The sequence below is a fragment of the Amphibalanus amphitrite genome, unplaced genomic scaffold (genome assembly GCF_019059575.1).
Source record: "Amphibalanus amphitrite isolate SeventyFive unplaced genomic scaffold, NRLGWU_Aamphi_draft 000082F_arrow, whole genome shotgun sequence".
In the NCBI taxonomy this organism is placed as follows: domain Eukaryota; kingdom Metazoa; phylum Arthropoda; class Thecostraca; order Balanomorpha; family Balanidae; genus Amphibalanus; species Amphibalanus amphitrite.
In genome coordinates this window covers 1,059,019-1,079,413 of record NW_024881578.1, presented here as the reverse complement: position 1 = coordinate 1,079,413, position 20,395 = coordinate 1,059,019, and the positions used below count along the sequence as shown (strand labels likewise).

Here is a 20,395-nt window from a genome sequence, read left to right as displayed (position 1 = left end):
TTCAAACGCCGCTAACATCTTCATTTTTAAAGGAATCAAGACGTAACAAAAAAGGTTATACGTAATTCTACTTTGTCTATCAAATGGCTATCTCGGTTTTTTGAAAATGTTGGATTTTGGCCCACATTTTTTTCAAAAAACTGACTTTTTTTTGGAAAATAATTATAAAATCCAAAATTTTGAGTGTATCGAAAAAACCGGAATATATGTCAGAGGAGTGGTCTATGTGCACCTATATGCCAATTTTTAGAAGAATTGGTTCAAAAATGTGGGAGTTATTAAACATTTTATGACGTCACGACACACAAAAAAATTGAAAAATGATTTTTTTGGAAGTTCTAGACCTCGTACGGAAACAAAAATAGCACCATTCGATTCGCCGTGAAAAACTGCATCAGATGGACACCGTTTTAGGCCTTAACAACCAACTTCAAAATTTGACCTCACTTGACCTGACCTTGACCTGACCTCGACCTGAAATTCATCCAGAGGTGGTCCATATCACTTATTGAGTGTGCCTATTGAATTCTATGAGTAAAATGACCCATAAAACATGTGTCGCACATGCCCTTTTCTATATTTTGTTTTTGGTGACCTGACCTGACCTGACCTGACCTTGACCTTGACCTCTGAATGATATTGTATGCAGCGAATATTGTCTAGGTAGCCTAACAACACGTTTTGGGCAATCAGTCTCAGTCCATGACTCCATTCTTCGGCAACTACGGTGCAAGGCCGATACTGTAGGAACTTGCAATTTGTACCCTTGACCTGACCTTGACCTTGACCTCTAACATTAAATTAAGTACATGTTTTTAGTTATTCGTGATGAGATCTTTCGATTGGCGTTTGAATTTTTCAAATCGGACCATTAGTTCGGGAGATAACAGGGGGGGGGGGGTAAAATTTACACCCCCCCCCCCCAGCCCCGCGCGTTCGGCTGGAGACCCCAGCCCCGCGCGGGTTAATGTAGTGTTAGTTCCAGTAGAAATGCACACGAACGTCACTTCTCTTTCCGTTGGTAATGTAACAAGGGGCAGTTTTTTTTAGGAGGACAAACTTTGTCATTCTGCGCGGCGAGGAATATCTAAATAAATCAACGAATGGAAGACCCGACAGTCAGTAGCGGCGGAACACCTTCGATTAAGGGGGGGGGGGGCACTGCCGACCTTTGGTCCCATTCTTTCCATGCAACGCCCATAGGGCTAATGTTAAAATGCCAAAATCAAAGGGGGCACGGTGCCCCGGTGCCCTCCCCGTTCCGCCGCCTATGCTGACAGTGTACTCGATCAAGGAAAAGATCAATTAATTTGCACACAGCAGGGATGAGTGGAGTGGTCTGTGGACACACATTAGCACGCCAAGATCCGGTTCTCGCCCACTTTTTACGACGCTTAGTGTTTGCCCATGCCCAGCTGTCACAGAAAATGGTTCCCGTCTCCTTAGGCGTGCTAGCACTCTGCCTTTCTGGAGGTGACTTTGAGTGTCCGGTCTGCCCCGTCCCGGTCACTCAATGTCACTGACAGAACGACCGAAGGCTCTGAAATATCACTACACACACACTGGGCCATCTGTCACCGACTGGAGCAATATGGCGACCGACCTGTGACAGCAGCAGCCTGGCAAACTGGCATCTGCAGTTGCACTGTCAGTCTGCCGGGCGCTTTCAGCTGAGCACGCATCAGCGAGCACATGATAGTAGGTAGGTATCACATACCTACTGGATTATGGATAAAGAGCTCAGCGTGAATACCTACATATCTTATATATGGAAAAGGGGCTCACGAGAGAGAGAGAGAGAGAGAGAGAGAGAGAGAGAGAGAGAGAGAGAGAGAGAGAGAGAGAGAGAGAGAGAGAGAGAGAGAGAGAGAGAGAGAGAGAGAGAGAGAGAGAGAGAGAGAGAGAGAGAGAGAGAGAGAGAGAGAGAGAGAGAGAGAGAGAGAGAGAGAGAGAGAGAGAGAGAGAGAGAGGAAGGAAGGGAGGAGAGAACAGACAGAACATGAAAATAGGTTCAACATGGCAGCGAGATCTGAGAGGTAGCTAAGCTAACTAATTTACAAAGGGTTATAGGAGTTATAAGTCGCTTATCCAATGATTATTTTGTCTCTTCTAAAAAAGTTTTGAAGGTCCAAAACATATGTTTGTCTTATCTACTGCCAAGTAGCATGCGCCCACATTCATTACGAAGTTGCATGCGATAAGGCGGGGCTGGAAATGTCGTTTCCCTGGGGAAATCACGCCCTGCTGAATTATAATTCCGCCTTTCCTCGAGATATGCCTAATTCAGTAACTTTGTTAGATTAGGCCTTAGCAGCCGCCGACTGAGCAATCCGCGTGCATCTGGCAATAACCGTAACAGCCGAACGCAGTGAACCCACCTTATTGTGCCGTTGCCCGGCCCGTGACGAGGCCGGCTCCCGTCTCCGGCAGCCGGCCGGGCGCGCTCCCGGCCGAGGCGCCGCCGGAGGAGGGCTGACGATCGGCTCTCCCCCTCTGCCTCTGCTCCGGCGCTCTCGCCGCCATGTGTCGCAGCTGCCCGCCCGCCCCTGCGTCCAATGACCTGCCGTTTCATTTTGCGGCGGCGGCCGGGTCCGGCGGCAGAGGCGTTGTTTGATGTCAAGGCGACAGCTCGGCGGCGGCGCTCCAGTGATTTGGGGCTTAGGGGCATCGCCGGCGGATCAGCCGGTGTTCAGTACTGCGGCGGCGGGCGGGGGAGGGCAGATCGGGAGCAAGATCCGATCACACATTGGCAGACTTACTCTAAACAGAGAGTACACAAAGGGAAACAATATACCCTACTCAACAGGGCTTACAAAAGTCACGCCGCCCGGCAGATCGCGAACTGATGAAGGTGATAAATAGGCGAGCAGTTCACTCTGTGTGCCGGTAAGGCCGAGCACTTTCAATATCCATTAACGACTCTGCAGGCAATCGAATCAGCAATGCGATCTTCCGTCGCGGAAATTTACGGTGCTCTTGGCGCGCTACTTTGCCCTCTTGCCGGCCGTACATACGTCCGAGTTGAGTCGTTTCGGTGGAGCCAACAACGGAGGATAGTGCGACCAGGCTATTTCGAGAACATTGGATCCCGTATTCCCTTGACTATATTGCAAACTGAACAGAGTTGGCACACCGGTTAGCAAGCGTAAGCTAGCCAGGGCCGGGGTGCCACATTTGTAGTTTTAGCTCTAATTTTACCAGGTCAGCTAAATGAGTTTGGTGAGTGGGTGGGGTGACCCCAACTAAAAGGATATGTCCTCACAATTGTGGAGAAGAAAACTTTGGGAAGCACAACAGCACCAGGTGGAACTTTATTGAACGATATTTATATTAAACGCTTCTATCACGGTAACTATGCTCGTGTGCGCTGTTGACGTTGATATGTGATTTCCCGGTCCCTTCGATTACGAGTCTTAGTAATTTACATATGACCTTAATGTGTCACTTCTCGCCTGCTTTTCAGCTTTTGCACACGAACACATCCACGACGTATTCCATCATAAGGTGAGCAGTGCACTGAACATCGTCCGGATATGTGATTTCCCGGCCCCTTTGATTACGAGTCAATCTCGTGTAATGCGATTGCCTCGCGCAGCGGTTGATTCGGCGTCTCCGCTGACGGAGGGCGTTGTTTTGACAGCAGCGCGAGCCGCTGGAGCCGGGTGCCAATCAGTCAGACAGGGTATAGCAGACGGCACAGGCCCACTGCAGCGGCCGATGAGCCGGGGTTCTGTGTGCTCAGAGATGACGCTGAGTCTGTTTGTCGGATGACGTGGCGTGAACTAATTCGATGTTTACCCGCTTCTGGTCTGCCGCACGCGGACTAAATCATATGTAATCGGGTGATGCATGGACGATTAGCACTGTTTGATTTGTTTGGTCACTTGGTGGCGCGGCAAATGCGGAAATGGAAGGAAGGGCTGATTTGGAATGTGACAAGCGAATTTCGTTAATGCGTCCTTCATCCATATACGTCATAACTTCTCAGTGTCTATAGATTATACGGCAGATCACCGAAGGGGAAGAGGTTCACACATAAATGATTGTGCTTTGCTATAAATAATGTCGTTTTTATCTGGCCGTTAATTTGAAATTATTTGAGATCATTTTACTTCATTTGCTAATTTTCCAAAGGGCACTCATTGTAAATAAGAGATCATTAACATCCCACGAACAGCAACATCCCAGCCTTTTACTGGCACTCTGCAAATTCTATTTTACCTTTTTATTTTTGCTTGGGTTATTTCTTCAAGAAAAATGTTATTTTTAACACAAATTTTAATTAACAAATAAATTGCGAAAGCAAGAGTGCCTAAATTTCGTTAAAAAACAACAAACTCGATGATTTGACAAATACCCATCTGCCAATGACAGTTCGAAGATCAAGAATGGCCTGACACAAAACCCTGACCATTTGTGGATAAGAAAGCCTCACGTGGCCTGGGATCGAGCTCGCAGCTCCCAAGCCGCAGGTGTCATGGCGTTGGAAATCGGGCTTCTCGAAGCGCCCTCGAGCGTCGAGCTGCTGCACGTGCCGAAGGAGATAACGGCTCGCATACGACTGGGAACTCTGATCAAGACGTCACTGATCACAGAGTTTCCCGTGAACAGACTCTCACCAGAGGCGCGGCAGCTGACAACCGATGAAGGTATGGGGGATGAAGGTACCCCGGTACCGTGTCAGACAGTCCAGACACGCATGCTAGGTATTGAGCATTGCTCGCGCTGCTGATTTTGCTACGACTCCCCACTGTGTCTCGCTGTCATTCCTTTGTGACACGGTCGTTCCTCTGCAACACTGCCCTCCCCTATAACACTGTCGTTCCTCTGTAACACTCTCGTTCCCCTATAACACTGTCGTTCCTCTGTAACACTCGTTCCCCTATAACACTGTCGTTCCACTGTAACTGTCGTTACTCTATAACACTGTCGTTCCCCTCTCACACTGTCGTTCCTCTATAACACTGTCACCCCCTCTAACACCGTCGTTCCTCTGTAACACTGTCGTTCTTCTATAACACTGTCACTCCCCTATAACACCGTCGTTCCTCTGTCCCGCTGCCACTCCGCTGTGACACCGTCTCCCGACAGCGGCCGAACTGCTGCTGTCGGCCGGCTCGCCGTGGCGGCGGTACGTGTGGTGGTCGGCCGACGTCCTCCCGCTGCTACAGCGCGCCGTCAGTGAGGACCAGCAGGTCACCCACCGCTACCTGCTGGCCCGCCTGCAGTCGCTCAGCCTGCCCAGACAGAACGTGAGTCCTGTAACGGGCCGGATATCTGAGCTATCCTGACCTGGAGGCGCATTACATTTGATCCGTAAAATGACACATAAAAAGCACGCTGCCGAATATCTTATTGATAGTTAGGCTAGTTACAAACTTGAGTAGGACAATATATTTATTATCTCTTTGTCATGGTTAGACTTAATCAGCTTTTTTTGCGTCTAACTCTAAAAGACCGAACGGCACCGAAGGAGCCCGAAAATGGAGCGAGGCGCTCCACGCAATATCGGCGCTCCCTGCGTTTGGTTTACGGGCTCTGTGATGGCTCCGTCCTCCGTAATGAACAACCGGAGACGGGGGCACGACGGGAAGCTGCACGCGGGCTCAGACGAGAGACCCGCGGTGGCGTCAACATCATCAAAGACGGCTGATTGTTAGCTTCATGTGGCAGCAAACAAGATTTAGTAGAATACTAATTCCAAGCTAATCGCCCAATAAGGCAGCCTGATCACAGCTAATCTGCTGTGTCCGCTTTCTGTTGTACTATAGATAGCTAATCAAGGTTAGATCAATGGATTTAAAATGAATTATTTAGTTCTGAATCAGGATAGGCTCTGCGGAGTGCGGAATAAGCAAAATGCCGGGTCATGACTTAAATCCTGACGTTGCTGGGCACTGGAATCTGTTGGGCGTGATGCAATATTCCTAGATTCAATATCCGATTTCCGGGAAAAGAGATTGACAAAGTGTGCCACCGGGGCCCGGATTTTCGACCATGAGCTATCCCAGGTAGGTCTTCGCTCATCCCAGCGGTGTCAGTTCACTCTGCCACGCTGGGATCCACTCTGCCAATCCGATCACATGACCATGGAGTCCATTACTGCCGTGGAAGTTTTGTCACATCGAGACCACCTTTGACGGTTTTGATTAGATTCTGGAAGTTTGTTCTCTTTGATGGCGACGTCTGGCTAAGTTGCCGTCCGACGAGCGTCTCCCTGGGGACCTGACAGCCATGGGGGGGGGGGGGGGGTCGACATTTACACTTGACAGTCTCATCTACGACAAAGTTGTAAATAAATTCGTTATAACATTGAACATAAAATGTCACTGAAATGTGTCATGTGTTTGCAATCTTTGTTTTGTTTTGTTTTGCTTTGTTTTGTTTTGTTTTGTTTTGTATTGTTTTGTTTTTGTTTTTGTTTTTGTTTTGTTTTGTTTTGTTTTGTTTTGTTTTGTTTTGTTTTGTTTTGTTTTGTTTTGTTTTGTTTTGTTTTGTTTTGTTTTGTTTTGTTTTGTTTTGTTTTGTTTTGTTTTGTTTTGTTTTGTTTTGTTTTGTTTTGTTTTGTTTTGTTTTGTTTTGTTTTGTTTCGTTTTGTTTTGTTTTGTCTTGTTTTTGTTTCTTTGGGGGGGGGGGGGCGTATAAACTAATACCTAAAAGAACAAAGCAATGGGTGAAGCCAAGTGCAACCGCGATCGTCATTGAAGTGAAAACATTTTAACTTCAGAGCATATAAAACAGCCCCCACTCCACAACAGACTGTAGCATATGGTAACGAGCAGATAGTGCAATGATATAGGATGCAAGGGTTTTAATCAGTACATCAGCAGGCAAAAGTTATCATCTCAGAAAATATTAACCCGCGCCCCACTGGGGTCTGCGTATAACACGCCCTACTGGGCTATTCATAGCCCCCCCCCCTCCTAACTCCGAAACTACTGGGCCGATTGTCAAAATTCAAACGGCGTCTGATAGCCCCGGAAAAACTGTCGAACGAAATCTAATTTCATTGACCTCGAGGTCACCGATGACGTCACAGGTCAGGTCAAAGTAAAAATTATTAGCATTTTGGCTTCTTCACGTTTTGGGCTCTCGCCGCCGTCTTACAAGTCAGATCAGGCTCATTTTTGGTTCACACACTCGTGAACAGATGGGCTCTAGATACTCTGAGGGTACAAAACTTGTACTTTGATTTTCAGGTCAAGGTCAGGTCATCACAGGTCACGAAAATATTATATCATCCGTCGGTCACGTGACACATGTTTTATGGTCCATTTAGGTCAGAGATTTCGAATTTGATGTCGTCTGTGTCATTCGAGGTCATTTTGAGTCAAATTTAGCTCAGGTCAGGTCACTTTCAGGTCAAAAAGGTCAAATTTTGAAGTTAAAATTTTTCAACAAAGAAGGTGTCTATTGGATGCAGTTTGAGCTCAGGAACACGATGGTGCTATTTATATTGGCTACGATGTCAAATTCATGCTGAAAAATTGATTTGAAAAATTAATAGTTGTTATTTTTTGCAATATTGCGTATAACTTGGCCATTATTGAAGATATTTAGCTAAAACTTGCTAGAGTTAGTCATAATAATGCGTTCTATCACATATATTCCGGTTTTTACGAAAAGTTAAAAAAAAAATTAAAAAATGTAAAAATATAAATTTTGAGTTTTATTATATAAAATTTTCGAAGTTTTCAAAATTTCGAATATCCGAGATAGCAGTTTGATAGCGCTGTCTATTCTGAGTCCTCTCATGCAAAGAAATTGGATCTAGCTTAAAAAATGAGCTCTTGGGAGTGATTGCCGTGGTTCAATGTTTTGCGTCGAAATCGGCCGAACATGACGTCACTCTGACGTCATTTCCGGCCGACCTATGGTAGGTACGAAGTTCAAATTTTGACACAAGGTGTCAAATTGATGCAGCCGAAGGTACTGAAAGTTTGGCGTTGATACGTCAAGCGGTTTGGAAGTTATTGCAGAAAAACGGGAGGGGGGCTATAAATAGCCCCCCAGTGGGGCGCGGGTTAAAAATATTGAAACGTTTTAGCTGCGCGCTACTGCGTAGCGTAAAACCGCTGGAGGTTTTACCCCTACACAACATCAACATAATCTAATTTTCATGTAACGTCCAATTAGAGTTCACCATAAAAATAGGAAACGCTTACTTATGAGAGCAATCGCGTTATCCTGTGTGGCGCAGCAATTCGGTCAGCGTATCGCGCTGACCGAATTACCAGAGGCTTCTTAATCACTCAGTGTCTTCTTTTACTAGCATGTTTGGGCACTTCGCGGAATGCAGACAATCTGCAAGCTTTTTTCTCACAAACCTGATTGCTCTGCGGGCAATCTAATAAAGGGAGGCGCCTCGTTCGGATTGGCGCATTAGTGAGGCCCCGTTTCGGCCGGCGCCCGTGGCACCTCCTGGAGAGCTGTGAGAGCTTTCGCAGCTCACGCGGCGGGGGATGCCACTGACCCGGCGCGGAGACTCTCAGGGCGGGGATGGTCGGACAGTGGCCGATATTGACCGGAGAGGCTCACCGGTCGTCCGCGACCAGCTGCACCGTATTAAATAAAAACTGATTGGATATAGCCTTCACTGCATGAGAGCCATGAACCCTCTTTGCCAATTAACCCTCGCCGGCCGAGGGGGGGGGCGGGTGCCGCCCCCCCCATAGGGTTTTTTCGCGATAGCTCCGAACACGCTGGCGATAGAGAGCTGAAACTTGGCATACCTGACCTTTGATCCAAGCCGGATCTTTTGACACCAACCGCATTTTTGGGTCAGGTCAGGTCACTGACCTATGACGTCATAAGTGAACCTCTGCACGGTCTTCAGATGTCGCAACTTCGCAACGCCCTCACTGCCAGAGGAGATGTCACAGGGAAATGAAACTTGCAGGATCTAGTATCCATTATGAGTCCCACAACTTGTATATCTCGGATTTTTCCTAAAGGTCATATGAGGTCAGGTCATTTTCGTGACCTCACCATTATAAGTCAATGGGGAAAAATTCAAACTGCTATTCTGGCGCCGGGAACGATCTCCAACTATCTCAAGCACACAGAATCGTGATTTGATACACTCCTTGCAAGGTTAGATGCGTCACTTTTGCAATGTTGACCTTGCGTGACGTCATTTATGACGTCATCAAGGTCAAATTAGTTTTTCGTCAATAACTCTTGATCAAATTGAGCTAGCGAGTCGGGAAAGGCACCAATGGACTCAGGAAGGCCTGCCGAATCGAATGCTATGCGACATGACCTCTTTCGACCAACTTCGTGACCTGGGGGTGCTGACCTGACCTTGACCTGAGGTCAACACCCCAAGTTGACCTGACCCGGACAAAAAGTATATCATTCGACGCGCCTGAGCGAGGCGAACACGATGCTGCCAAAATCGGCGCTCTGCGGCCGTTTTTTGCGAAGTTATTCACCAAAAACTGAACCGTACCCTGGGGCACTTGACCTGACCTCAGAGGTCACCGGTTGACCTAGGACCTTAAAATCGGGTACCAATCTCTGCGTCTCGTAACGGCGCACACGCTCGTTTTTTCCGCGACGCGCTAGCTCCACCAGGGGCGAAACGGCGAGGGGGGGGTCGTACCCGCCCCCCCCCCCTCGGCCGGGGCGTATGTAGAAAACCAATAGGTCCGGCGAGGGTTAAAACCGGTTTCATGATTCGGCGTGGTTAATTCATGAATGTTAGCAAATAAACAGATATTTGAGCCAAAGGCTTTAGAAACTCTATTCATTTCAGTGCAATTTTCAAGCAGACTCAGGTAAAATTGTACAAAATACGCCTGAAAAGTGAAAATACACAACTGGGGGAAAACAATGAATTGATACCTTTCACATAAATAGCTAGCATCTCCAACTTCAATATGAGCTATATGGATGCTGTGCAGTGCATTTCCCAGTTGCTAGCAGTGGGAGGGCAGTCAACTCTTGTCTCAAACTTTTGTCATAATAAGTCGGCGGGTACATCATTGTGGGCGCTACCAAAGGTCGGGAATTGACGTCACCTTCCCAGGGAAAGTCACGAAACTATGCTCAAGAATAGCTCCGTACTCCAATAGTTTGGGGTAATCCCACAGACAATCTTTCACGGCGTGCTGCTTTATGGTAATTATTGAACGCTAATTTGCAAGCATATTGGTGTGCAAAGCGCCCTGCTTGCAGAGTAAGGGGACGATAGCCAGGGCCACGGAACAAACAGCTGTTGATAATTTTCTCGTTTTTTCCTAGCTCACATGATTTATTGTTCCGTTGTTCCGGTTCCCTCAAAGTGTCTGCTGTCGGCAACTGCTAGGTGCAACATCAGTGTCTCCACTACGTTACAGATCTCTTCGCTCGGCGAGCAGATGTGTGCACTGAGCCACCTCAGCAGCTGCTCCCTGGCCTGCAACGACCTCACCGAGGTTCAGGGTCACGACCTGCCGCGGTCACTGAGGTCACTGCAGCTGTACGGGAACCGACTGGCCGCCGGTCTGACAGCCCTGCTGACCCGCTGTCCGCCGCTCGAGTACCTGGGACTCGGCAGGACCCAGCTGACAGACGGTGAGGGGCGGCAGGATACAGCTGACAGACGGTAAGGGGTGGCAGGATACAGCTGACAGACGGTGAGGGGCGGCGGGATACAGCTGACAGCGGATGCAGCTCTCTAAGGCAGGCTTTACCTGACAGAGGGCGAGGGTCGGTAGGGTCCGGCTGACAGAGGTTGAATGTCGGCAGTGTCCAGCTGACAGACGGTCAGGTTCCCACATTCGTTGTCGTGTCACGGCGGATCGATGACATGATGCGGCGGATATTCGTTGGCTTAGCGGTGCCCGTTACTGGAGCATGTCATGAAATGAGACAAACTGTTGGGGCGTGCATACAAATGACAACTAACCATGCATGATCTTATAGTCAAAAGCCGGAACGATGGGGTTTGGCTTAAATTGTGATGTTCTTGAATGGACTATTGAAAGTTATCAAAGACGGACAACAATGGCGCTGTGCTTTTGAACAAGGCATGTGGGGTGTGCTTGATAACATATTTCATTAAAAAATAAGTGATACTGTAACTCGATCTCGCACCTCTAAATACACAGCATAATAAGTCACTTTCCTCGTGACATTTATATATCTATTGCTGCATTTGGCAGACCACCTGCCGGAGCTGGGCGCCCTTCTGAGCAGCAGCCTGCCCTCGCTGCGAGTGCTGGACCTGTCGGACAACTACATCTGCGACCTGTCCAGGATCACAGAGCTCGTCACCATCGCGTCCAGCATCCGCTCCATCAGCCTCTCCGGCAACCCGGCGTTTGTGAGTGCCCTGCATGGGAAATATTGCAGAAGGGTTTGGCAGGGGTCGCAGTCAAGAGTCACGAATCTTACGAGTCATTGCTATCACTTTGTCCATTGATTACTGATCAATATCAAAGGCATGCCTTTGAGAGACGGATGACGACCACCGGATGTTTTGCTAGTCTTCTTTGCTTCACTTCTTTTACATACCGCATTTATACATTCCGAGCAGATTCCATGCACTAAAACAACTTACTGCACCTTGCCCTACTTTTAGCGTAAAGTCAGCATCAAGCACCATCGCTGCATTACAACTGGGTACAAGTTTCCGTCGGCCTACATTAGCTATTCCTCCTATTTACATTATTTTCCGGGGCTGTGGCGCTGCTGATATTGCCTATGTCGGATGTTTTCACGGTAGCTTGCCGCCGGGCCGCGCCCCAGTATGTCGTGTGATTGCGTCGTATCTCACGCAGCCGCCGCACCGGTTCCTCGCGCTGTGTGGGGCTCCCTCACTATCCGATAGACGGAAACGAACCATACGGTGGGGCCGGCGCACCGGAACCAAAACACAGACGGCACCGGAAGGACTGCCGCTCCAGCACAGCGGTTCTGCGTAGCCTGCATTGTTGCTATTGCGGCTAACAGAATGGTGCGGTTGATTTCAGTCCGGGCGAGCCGCAGTTTCACTGAAGTGGTAGGCTGTACCGCAGTACAGCGCAGCTATGCGGCACAGCCTACCTGCCAGGCTATAGGCGCGGTATTGAGATCGGGAGTCGTGTGCACTGAATTCGTGTGTGCTGAAATCGGTATAAAAGGCAGATTTCGGCTGTAATAAGTAAGGGCTTGTCAGATCAGACTCCGTTGGGAAGTGAGAGTCATCCTTCACGTGAGCGCAGTTCTGCCAACCTCCCACACAGCGGGCGATAAACGTTAGGATGCGACAGACAGGTGTTGATGCCATGGTTGTTGCCTTATCCCGGTAAACAAGGCCAGACTGATAGCACCTAGATTGTGTCCATTGATGGGTGATTAGAGGGTAAACAACGACAGCTGCTTGACGATTAATAGGTTGTGTCACAGTGAAGCATGAGCACATACTAGACTGCTATAGCTGGTTCCTTGGGAGAGGGCTACCATAGGCTTCAAGCTTCAATGCTTCTGCAGTGTAGGGTCATCCCAAGGACGGGCAGTGATCAAAGCTAACTATGGGCTACAAAGGCGCTGTTACCGAGCTAAATGTCTCGCATCGGTAAACAGTTTGTTCGAGGATGCAGCGCTCGGCGTTACATTTTACAAATCTTGGAGGCATGCCAACCTGTCAAGCGTATTATTGCCTAGAATTATTCCACACAAACAGTCTCATTGGATCCTTTAGATCTCTGGGCCGCGATTTAAAAAATCTGCTGTCAATATGACGACCTAGATTAATTTCAGCTGCAATTGAGAAACTTATCTGGAATATTTATTGAAGTGTGTGCGTGTAAAGTCGATATGCTCATGCTTTAAAGAATGTATACTCCACAACCACCATTTTTCCTACCCGATCACGGCCTGATGGACAGAATTTGGTGACTATCGTCGTGACAAAGTGCTGAGTGCATTTATACCTTCACTCAGCCCCATCCACCATTGTGGAATGGACAGCACCTTGCACGCCAGCAGCGCCGCTTTCTAAGGGATCGGAGCTGTGCTAATGTGACATGCGGGAGAAATCGATGTCGCGAGACCATGGCCTATTTAGCTGTTGGTTGTTGCGCTTGTTTGCTCAATCAATACAGCTTTCATTATTCATCCGACTTTGAAGGAACCGCACGACCGCTTATTTTAAGAAGTACGTGGAACATGGTCATAGATCATTATAAAATGTTGATTTTGTTAGATGCGTGACTTTGCAACGTTGGCTCAGGATTATGTAAAACTGAGCAGCAGGTGCGGCACGTCATGGGTTGGGTCCCAGCATACTCGTATGCAAACAAGCATTCAACACCCTCCCACGCAAAGTTTGCACGACGTTCACTTTCTGCTGTGTTCATGCTACAGAAAAATCTAACGACAGTTCTGAAATATTTCTGTTATCTCCCATGGTACCTACTGGAACGACACTCCTTGTGAGTATGCAAGGCTCTAATTGTAGCGACAAGCCAATAGAATTGCGCCAAAACAACCCGTTACACCTTCCCCTGCTGGATGTTTCACTCCATTCGCTATTCTCACCTACCCGCTTCATTCTGACTCGAGTAGTGACCTCCCCCCCCCCCCCCGGTACTGGCGTGTTCCCTCAGCTGGCCAGCGGCTACTACCAGCACTTTACCTCCGGTCTGGGTCGGCTGCTGCTGCTGGACGGTGTACTGCTGACAGACGAGCTGCTGGCGGACCTGCAGAGGCAGCTGGAACCCGCCGAGGAGCCCGAGGAGTCGGCCAGCAAGTTAGAGAGGGGAGGGGAAGGGGAGGGGTAGGGAGGGAAGCAATATCACAAATAAAATATGAAGAAGTTGAGACGTTTCAGGCTTTAGGTTTGCTCGTATAAAACATATATGCTTGTTCATCATGCATTTCAAATATGTAATGATCATTTAATCGAGATCGTTGATTGTTTTATTGTTTTTTTAGGAAGAAGAAGTCCGGTAAGAAGAGCCCGGCGCGGAAGGGCTCGCGCCGGCCGACCGTGCAACTGGACGCGGTTCGGTTTGAGCCGAGTTTGACCGGCGCCCTGGTGCGGGTCACAGGCGCCGTCTACCTGCCCTTCGTGCCAAAAGACCAGGTGTGCTCGTCGCTCATATAGCAAAGCATAGTGCGATAATGAAAACGTTATTGAGTAATGAGCAGTACCCCAAGCTGATCCATTATTGCGTGATGACTACAGGTATTTCCGATAGTGATGGAAATAGCTATGAAAAATGGAATATTATTATTCGTTGTTTTTGAAATAATGAGCTTTTATGAGACTGTATTATCGTTCTAAAAAAGTATTGCATTCATATCCCTATCGGTAATGGAAACGTGTGTCGCTCAATGTATTCAAATAACCTCTACCTGGAATTTTCATTGCTGTTGAATAATTGAAACAAAAGAAAGAAGAGAATGAAATAGGACATACGGTATGCACAGCACATCTTATATGGCTCACACAAAAGTGTGGAGCTGAGCCTCTCAGTTCCTCTCACGCCCGAAACTCTTTATAGCCGGCGGTGCGAAACGGTGCGAAACTCCCAGTGAACACCGCTGCAAACTGCTGACCTGCCGACCAGGAAGGGCTGTGGTGGTGACCTTTGGTCGGTCCCACGCAACTCGCAGTCGTGTGTCCCAGGTGGGCAGGTGCAGTCGTTAAACGGAGCTGTTCCATCGATCCCTGACCTCAGCCACCTCAGCGGCCGCTCGGCCGACCCCGGGGGACGCACCACCTCCCCAGCCCAGCCGCTCTGCCGGTAACTGAGGGACACTACCACACCTGCGGCCGCTCGGCCCATCCCGGGGGACGACCCCCCCCCCACCTGCGGCCGCTCCGCCCGCCACCGTGGCTTCTTCGGGGAACGCCGCCCCTCCCCAGTGCAGTCAAATTGCTCCTCGATGCAATTGTCCTGTAGGGAATGTATGCAGCTATTGATTAATGTTTTTTTTTTTTGGCGGAATGCTCAGATGATTTGAGAAATTTAGAAGTAACTTTTTCATATGAAGCTGGTGAAAAAAAGGTTGATCAATGGAGACGAAACATTTGCTTCCTCGTGCATGACACCCCTCCCCAGTATAGCCAAAGTGCTCCTCGGTGCAATTAACCTGTAGAGAATGCGTGGCAATTGAGTCAAACTTCTTTAGGTGCAATGCTTAGATGATTTGAGATATGACATATTTTAGAAATAATTTGTCTCGTTTTTTTTCCTATGAAGCTAGTGAAAAGAGTAAAGACTGAGTAAGGGAGACGAAACATTTGGTTCATCGCGTTATTTTTCACCTTGGCGTGACCTGACTCTCAAAGAAGATAGCCTTTGGGATTTAGCTAAGCCAGGGATTTATCTATCCAAGCCAAGGAATTAAATGAAGGAATTAAAGTAAGACGATATTTATGCTAGGATATTGCTTTATTCAGCTCATCTAAATAGACGTTGATGACTGCTCACGGTCGTAGAAGTCGCGAACTCCTGCAAAACGCGACAGTTTTTGCTGATCTGTTGCTGCATTTGAGACGTTCTTTAGCCACTCGCCGGAGCGAGGCAACGCTGATAAAACTGACGTAAGCGGCTAAATCACCCACAGGCCACAGCTATATGAAACCATTTCTTTTTTTTTTTTAGAACCAATCGATCTTTTCAGACTGAGGTTTCATAGCCTTATTTAAATTAACTTTTCTCTTTAAAATTGTCTCCTTAAAATGTCTCCTAAAAATTGATTGAAAATTGTCTCCTGTTTTCATGTATCATACTCTCCCACAGTCGCAACGCGTTGATCGGTGGCTTCACTCATCCTATTTCATGCTTATTACCTCCACCCGTTGGCCCTTGCAATCATCCCATCTATGATCTTCTTGGCCTCGTTCAGCTGATCCCTCTATGTTTCCGTACCTCATTACCATCGTCCCCCTGTTCTCAGTACCCGGGCCAGGAGCTGTGTGTCGTGTTCCAGTGGGCGGGTGACCGGCGCTGTCCCTCGCCGTTTTCGCCTCCCTCGGCTCAGGTCAGTTCAGACACGTGCTGCGACAATTTGTCGCCGGCTGTTTGGAGCTTCAATATATCCATGACTGTGATGAATGCCCGTCCATGAATTTCACACATGCGTCGTGCTATATTGGCTGCATGACAGTGAACGATCCCATCCCTATTTTGTGCCGTTTGCTGCAGTAGTTGCTCGTGGGCTCGTGTAGGACGCAGCTTTAGAGTTTCGACCCTGCATGTATGATTGTCGTTACAACAGTTTCGTGATGACTGATCTCTACATGCAAAGGAAATATCGACCGGTGCCAGCTCCACACGCACTGTGCACCGGTCGATGCCAGTTTCACACACACCTTTGACCCCATACGCTCCCATCCGTCCACACGCTGCCCCACCCTACTCTCGCCGGTCCAGGCCGGCGGCCCGGGCTCTGAGGCGGATCGGTCGGACGGCCTGTGCCCGCTGGAGGCGCTGCTCCAGGAGAAGTCGGACGTCTCGGCGCTGGACACGCCGCTCGAGTGGCACTGCACCGACCTCAGCGCGCTGCGTAACGCTCTGCTCCACTGCCTGCACGTCGAGGTCTTCAGGAGAGAGGTAACGCTCCCGCACTGTTTGCGATATCTTACATCCTCTTTCTTCGCTTTTGTTTTCCTCGTAATTCTATCTGATACCAAGCTTTACTGAATGTGAACTATCAAACGCGATAAGATCCTGAAAACCATTAGTTTTGCAAATGCAGAGGTAGTCGATGAAAGGATTTAAAGAGAATTTCAAGGCAAAGTGCGTTCTGAAGCTCCTAGTATGGCAACCAGTGATGCTGGTCAGCAGCGTGCGGCGTGGTTTTTGCTCCCACTCAGCTGTCGAACGGCTCGAGTTTCGGAAGTAGAATCTTTGTGGGAGTATTTGTCGGCTTCCAACTCGGTCCTATCTGCCTCTGACTGCCGCCAACCGGGGTCGGACGGCAGAGTGATAGAGGAGTGGATGGTGCGAAATGCGAATGACGTTGTTATTCTTTTTCAGAAATGGACACCACCAAAAACATCGAAAAAAGATAAAAGCAAGGATGCAGAGAAGGGGAAAGAACAGAAGGATAAAAAAGGAGATGAGAAGAAGGAAAAGAAAGGCAAGCAAAAAGAAAGTGGAAAAGAAAAGAACGAAAAGAAAAATAAATCTGGTGAATCTGATGGAAATACGAAGGCGAAGGATAAGGGCGCCAAAGATGGAAGCGCACCAACGAAAAAGGTAAACTAAAACTCACCGTTGCTTGTTTTAGGTAGGGTAGACCGGGGCAAGTCGCCCCGCCGAGGTAAAACGCCTCACCGATGTTTCTCGGAACTGGCAGGGTTCTGGGGAAACATCATCTCTTCTATAAAACGTGCACTATATGATCATTATATGAGCAGACTGGAAAGAAATTGTGATGACTCTTTCGGGAGATATAGCCAAAAATGTGTTTTTTGAGTGATTTTTATGTTTTGTTGTCAGATTATGAATCATGGCGTTCTTTTATGGTCCACATTAGGTTAACGACTTTTATGTATTTTGAACAACTATTGTCTAACGCTTATCATGCCGGTTTGGTTCGTGTTAAATTATGTCTTACTGGAGTGCAAGGCGTTGTTCTCTGACCGAACTACGTGATGGGGTAAAACGCCCCAGTAGGTCGCGGGGCAAAAAGCCCCTGGGGCGTTTTACCTCTTGTGTTGTTGGGGCTACCCACTTTCTAATGTTCGGTAGCTGGCGAACATTAAGTTTCTGTGCCTTTATGTGTATTTTTCTCAGCAACTGGATGGCAAAGGAAGTATTTTGTTAACATTTGCATTGCAATAATTTATTATTTGGTCTTATGAGGTAGGTGAAAAACCTGCTCATACAACAGTGTCATATGCTGAGCACCTGACAAGATGGAATGTGCTAACTTCAGTGCCGTGCCTCCAGAGGTCTAACGGACCTCTCACATAAGATTTAGCCAACTACCATGTTAAATCTTTAATCTAAGGTATGGGGCTACTTGCCCCAGGCCGTGGGGCGTTTTGCCCTGGGGTTGGGGCAAAATGCCCCATTTGCAGTTGCTTCACAAATCACTTCCTAGCTTGGAGTCCGATCATAAGTGAATCAATTTGAGGGGTGCAATTTAAAGTAAAATGTCCAAAGAACGCATTGAGCACAAATTTGGCCTTTCAGGTGATGTGGGACAAAACTTATGTAGCAAAATAAATTATCTGGGGCGTCTTGCCCCAGGCTACCCTATTGTTGGTTGTCGAGAAAACTTTCAGTTTTATTCGTCATCTTATTGTAACTGTTTAATCATTTCAATATCACGATTCATTCGTCATCATTCTACAATCGAGATCGATATATTTCTCAGAGCATGTCAGAGCATATTTCTTGCTTTTCTTGACAACTGCGGTAATATTGGCATGTAAATGCATGCTATAGTATGTATCATCAATTGATGTTTGAAATGATCCGGCAGTTTTCTAATTTAGCCAATGGATCCTCCCATCCCCACCAGATCGGACAGCTCTCACCGGTCGGTGTTGACGTGTCTGTCGGTATCAGCTGACACTCTGACACTGGTGTGACAGTCAGCTGACTGACTTGTCTCTGACAGTCAGCGGAGGGCGGCGCTGTTGTGTGTGTCTGTCGGTGTCATCTGACACTCTGACACTGGTGTGACACTCGTCTCTGACAGTCAGCGGAGGGCGGCGCTGTTGTGTGTGTCTGTCGGTGTCATCTGACACTGGTGTGACACTCGTCTCTGACAGTCAGCGGAGGGCGGCGCTGTTGTGTGTGTCTGTCGGTGTCATCTGACACTCTGACAGTCAGCTGACACTCGTCTCTGACAGTCAGCGGAGGGCGGCGCTGTTGTGTGTGTCTGTTGGTGTCATCTGACACTGGTGTGACACTCGTCTCTGACAGTCAGCGGAGGGCGGCGCGGACCATGCAGACGGCCCGCCTCCTGAGTACAGTCTGGGCAGTGTGCTGCTGCCGGTGCGGGCGCTGCTGAGGCCGGCGAAACAGCTGCTCCTGCAGGGTACAACGTCCAGTGGAGGGACCACGGCGGCGGTCACAGAGACGACATGGATGGTGGGTGGAGACGGAGCGAGCACAGACAGAAACACAGACACAAACACAAACACATACAAGACGACGTGGGTGGTGAGTGGAGATGGGAACGAGTACATACAACCAGACACAGACAAACGCACACTCAAATACGCAGACACAGACATACACAGACAGAACAGCTGCATACAAAAATTATTGATGCATTTGATCCACACAAGAACGATATGTGTACATACCTGCAAATGTGCATATGCAGACACATACACTTGACCTCAAAGATCATGAGCCCACGAACATTAGCGTAATTATGCTGCGTGCTTTAACTCAATATGTAGTAAAGTGAGACGGGCGTTAATCACATGGAAGGCATCCTTTCAAGTTTCCCTAATAGGGCAATCAATCACCCCATATCTAGATGAAATCTAAATTGAAGGGCCTCTCAAATTCAGCCGACACCTCTGGATTTCTATTCACGGTTAGATCCTGTGGATACGTCAATAGTTGTTACACAAAGGACGGTTCAAACACGCATGTGTCAATGCTTCGAGAGCAACATTGCCGTAAAATGAACTTCCCTTATTTCAGGAGGCGCTAGTGAACATTCAAGAAGAGAAAAAGGAGAGGAGAGCATCACTGAAGAAGTCAGAAAAAGAGGAAAAGGGCAAAAATAAGCGGCTGTCAACATCGGCGAAATCGACATCTAGCAGGAAGAAGGAGAAACCTCCCGATCCGGTGATACGGTGTTTCTTTACCATCGAGCTGTACAGAAAACCCCAGCCGGATTCTAACGTCGAACTGGTGACTTACATGCCGATTGATGATCTGTACTAAACTACCAAACTCTCTAATCATTGATGAAAATTTTTGCTGAAAGCCTAGCGAGTGTCCGTAAAGAGACACAGCTACCTCGGTTTATCCTCTCCCTCAGTCATCAGTCATTAGCGGCGGAAACTATCAGTACCTACAAAATTCAAACCATTGAACAATATCAGCATTTTACACACATACCTGACGGATAAATATTTGTTTGCAGTTACACGAATAAACCTTTGCTTAGCAAACGGCAAGTCGATCGCGCGAGATAGCCTTCGGTCTACGATCAGCCGAGTTCATGATTTGCCTGTGAGAATTGATATCCGAGAACATTGATGGGAAATACCATTGGGGCGATAACTGACTTACCACCACTGAACGACCCATCCATTTTAATCCTTCCCGTCCTGGAACCGTTCTATTAACGCTTCATCCTCCGAATTCCATCATTTTTTAATGGTGAGCGTGATCTTTAATCGTACGTGACTCACGCGCTAAGCACCCGATAGCCGCCGGCGGTGGCTGCCGCTCGGCGTGGGTCACCGGACAGGGGACGAGACGCGACATGCAAC

At 48.1% G+C, this 20,395-nt stretch overlaps 1 protein-coding gene across 1 annotated transcript; it reads left to right on the top strand.

Moving 5' to 3' along the window:
• Positions 1-4,045: 4,045 nt before the first annotated feature.
• LOC122379664 lies at positions 4,046-20,071 on the top strand. The gene is made up of 11 exons (XM_043362045.1): positions 4,046-4,649; positions 5,092-5,252; positions 10,341-10,557; positions 11,148-11,308; positions 13,575-13,717; positions 13,903-14,053; positions 15,877-15,960; positions 16,353-16,532; positions 16,959-17,180; positions 18,861-19,028; positions 19,596-20,071. Exons 1-11 carry the CDS (start codon positions 4,478-4,480, stop codon positions 19,839-19,841), a joined length of 1,905 nt encoding a protein of 634 aa, XP_043217980.1. The 5' UTR covers positions 4,046-4,477; the 3' UTR covers positions 19,842-20,071.
• Positions 20,072-20,395: the final 324 nt, after the last annotated feature.

Excerpts from the sequence above, each read along its gene's own strand:
- LOC122379664 (XM_043362045.1), top strand. The coding sequence starts at position 4,478 with ATGGCGTTGGAAATCGGGCTTCTCGAAGCGCCCTCGAGCGTCGAGCTG. Across the intron at positions 10,558-11,147 it reads CAGGACCCAGCTGACAGACG|ACCACCTGCCGGAGCTGGGC; the intron begins GTGAGGGGCGGC and ends TGCATTTGGCAG. Across the intron at positions 14,054-15,876 it reads CCTTCGTGCCAAAAGACCAG|TACCCGGGCCAGGAGCTGTG; the intron begins GTGTGCTCGTCG and ends CCCTGTTCTCAG.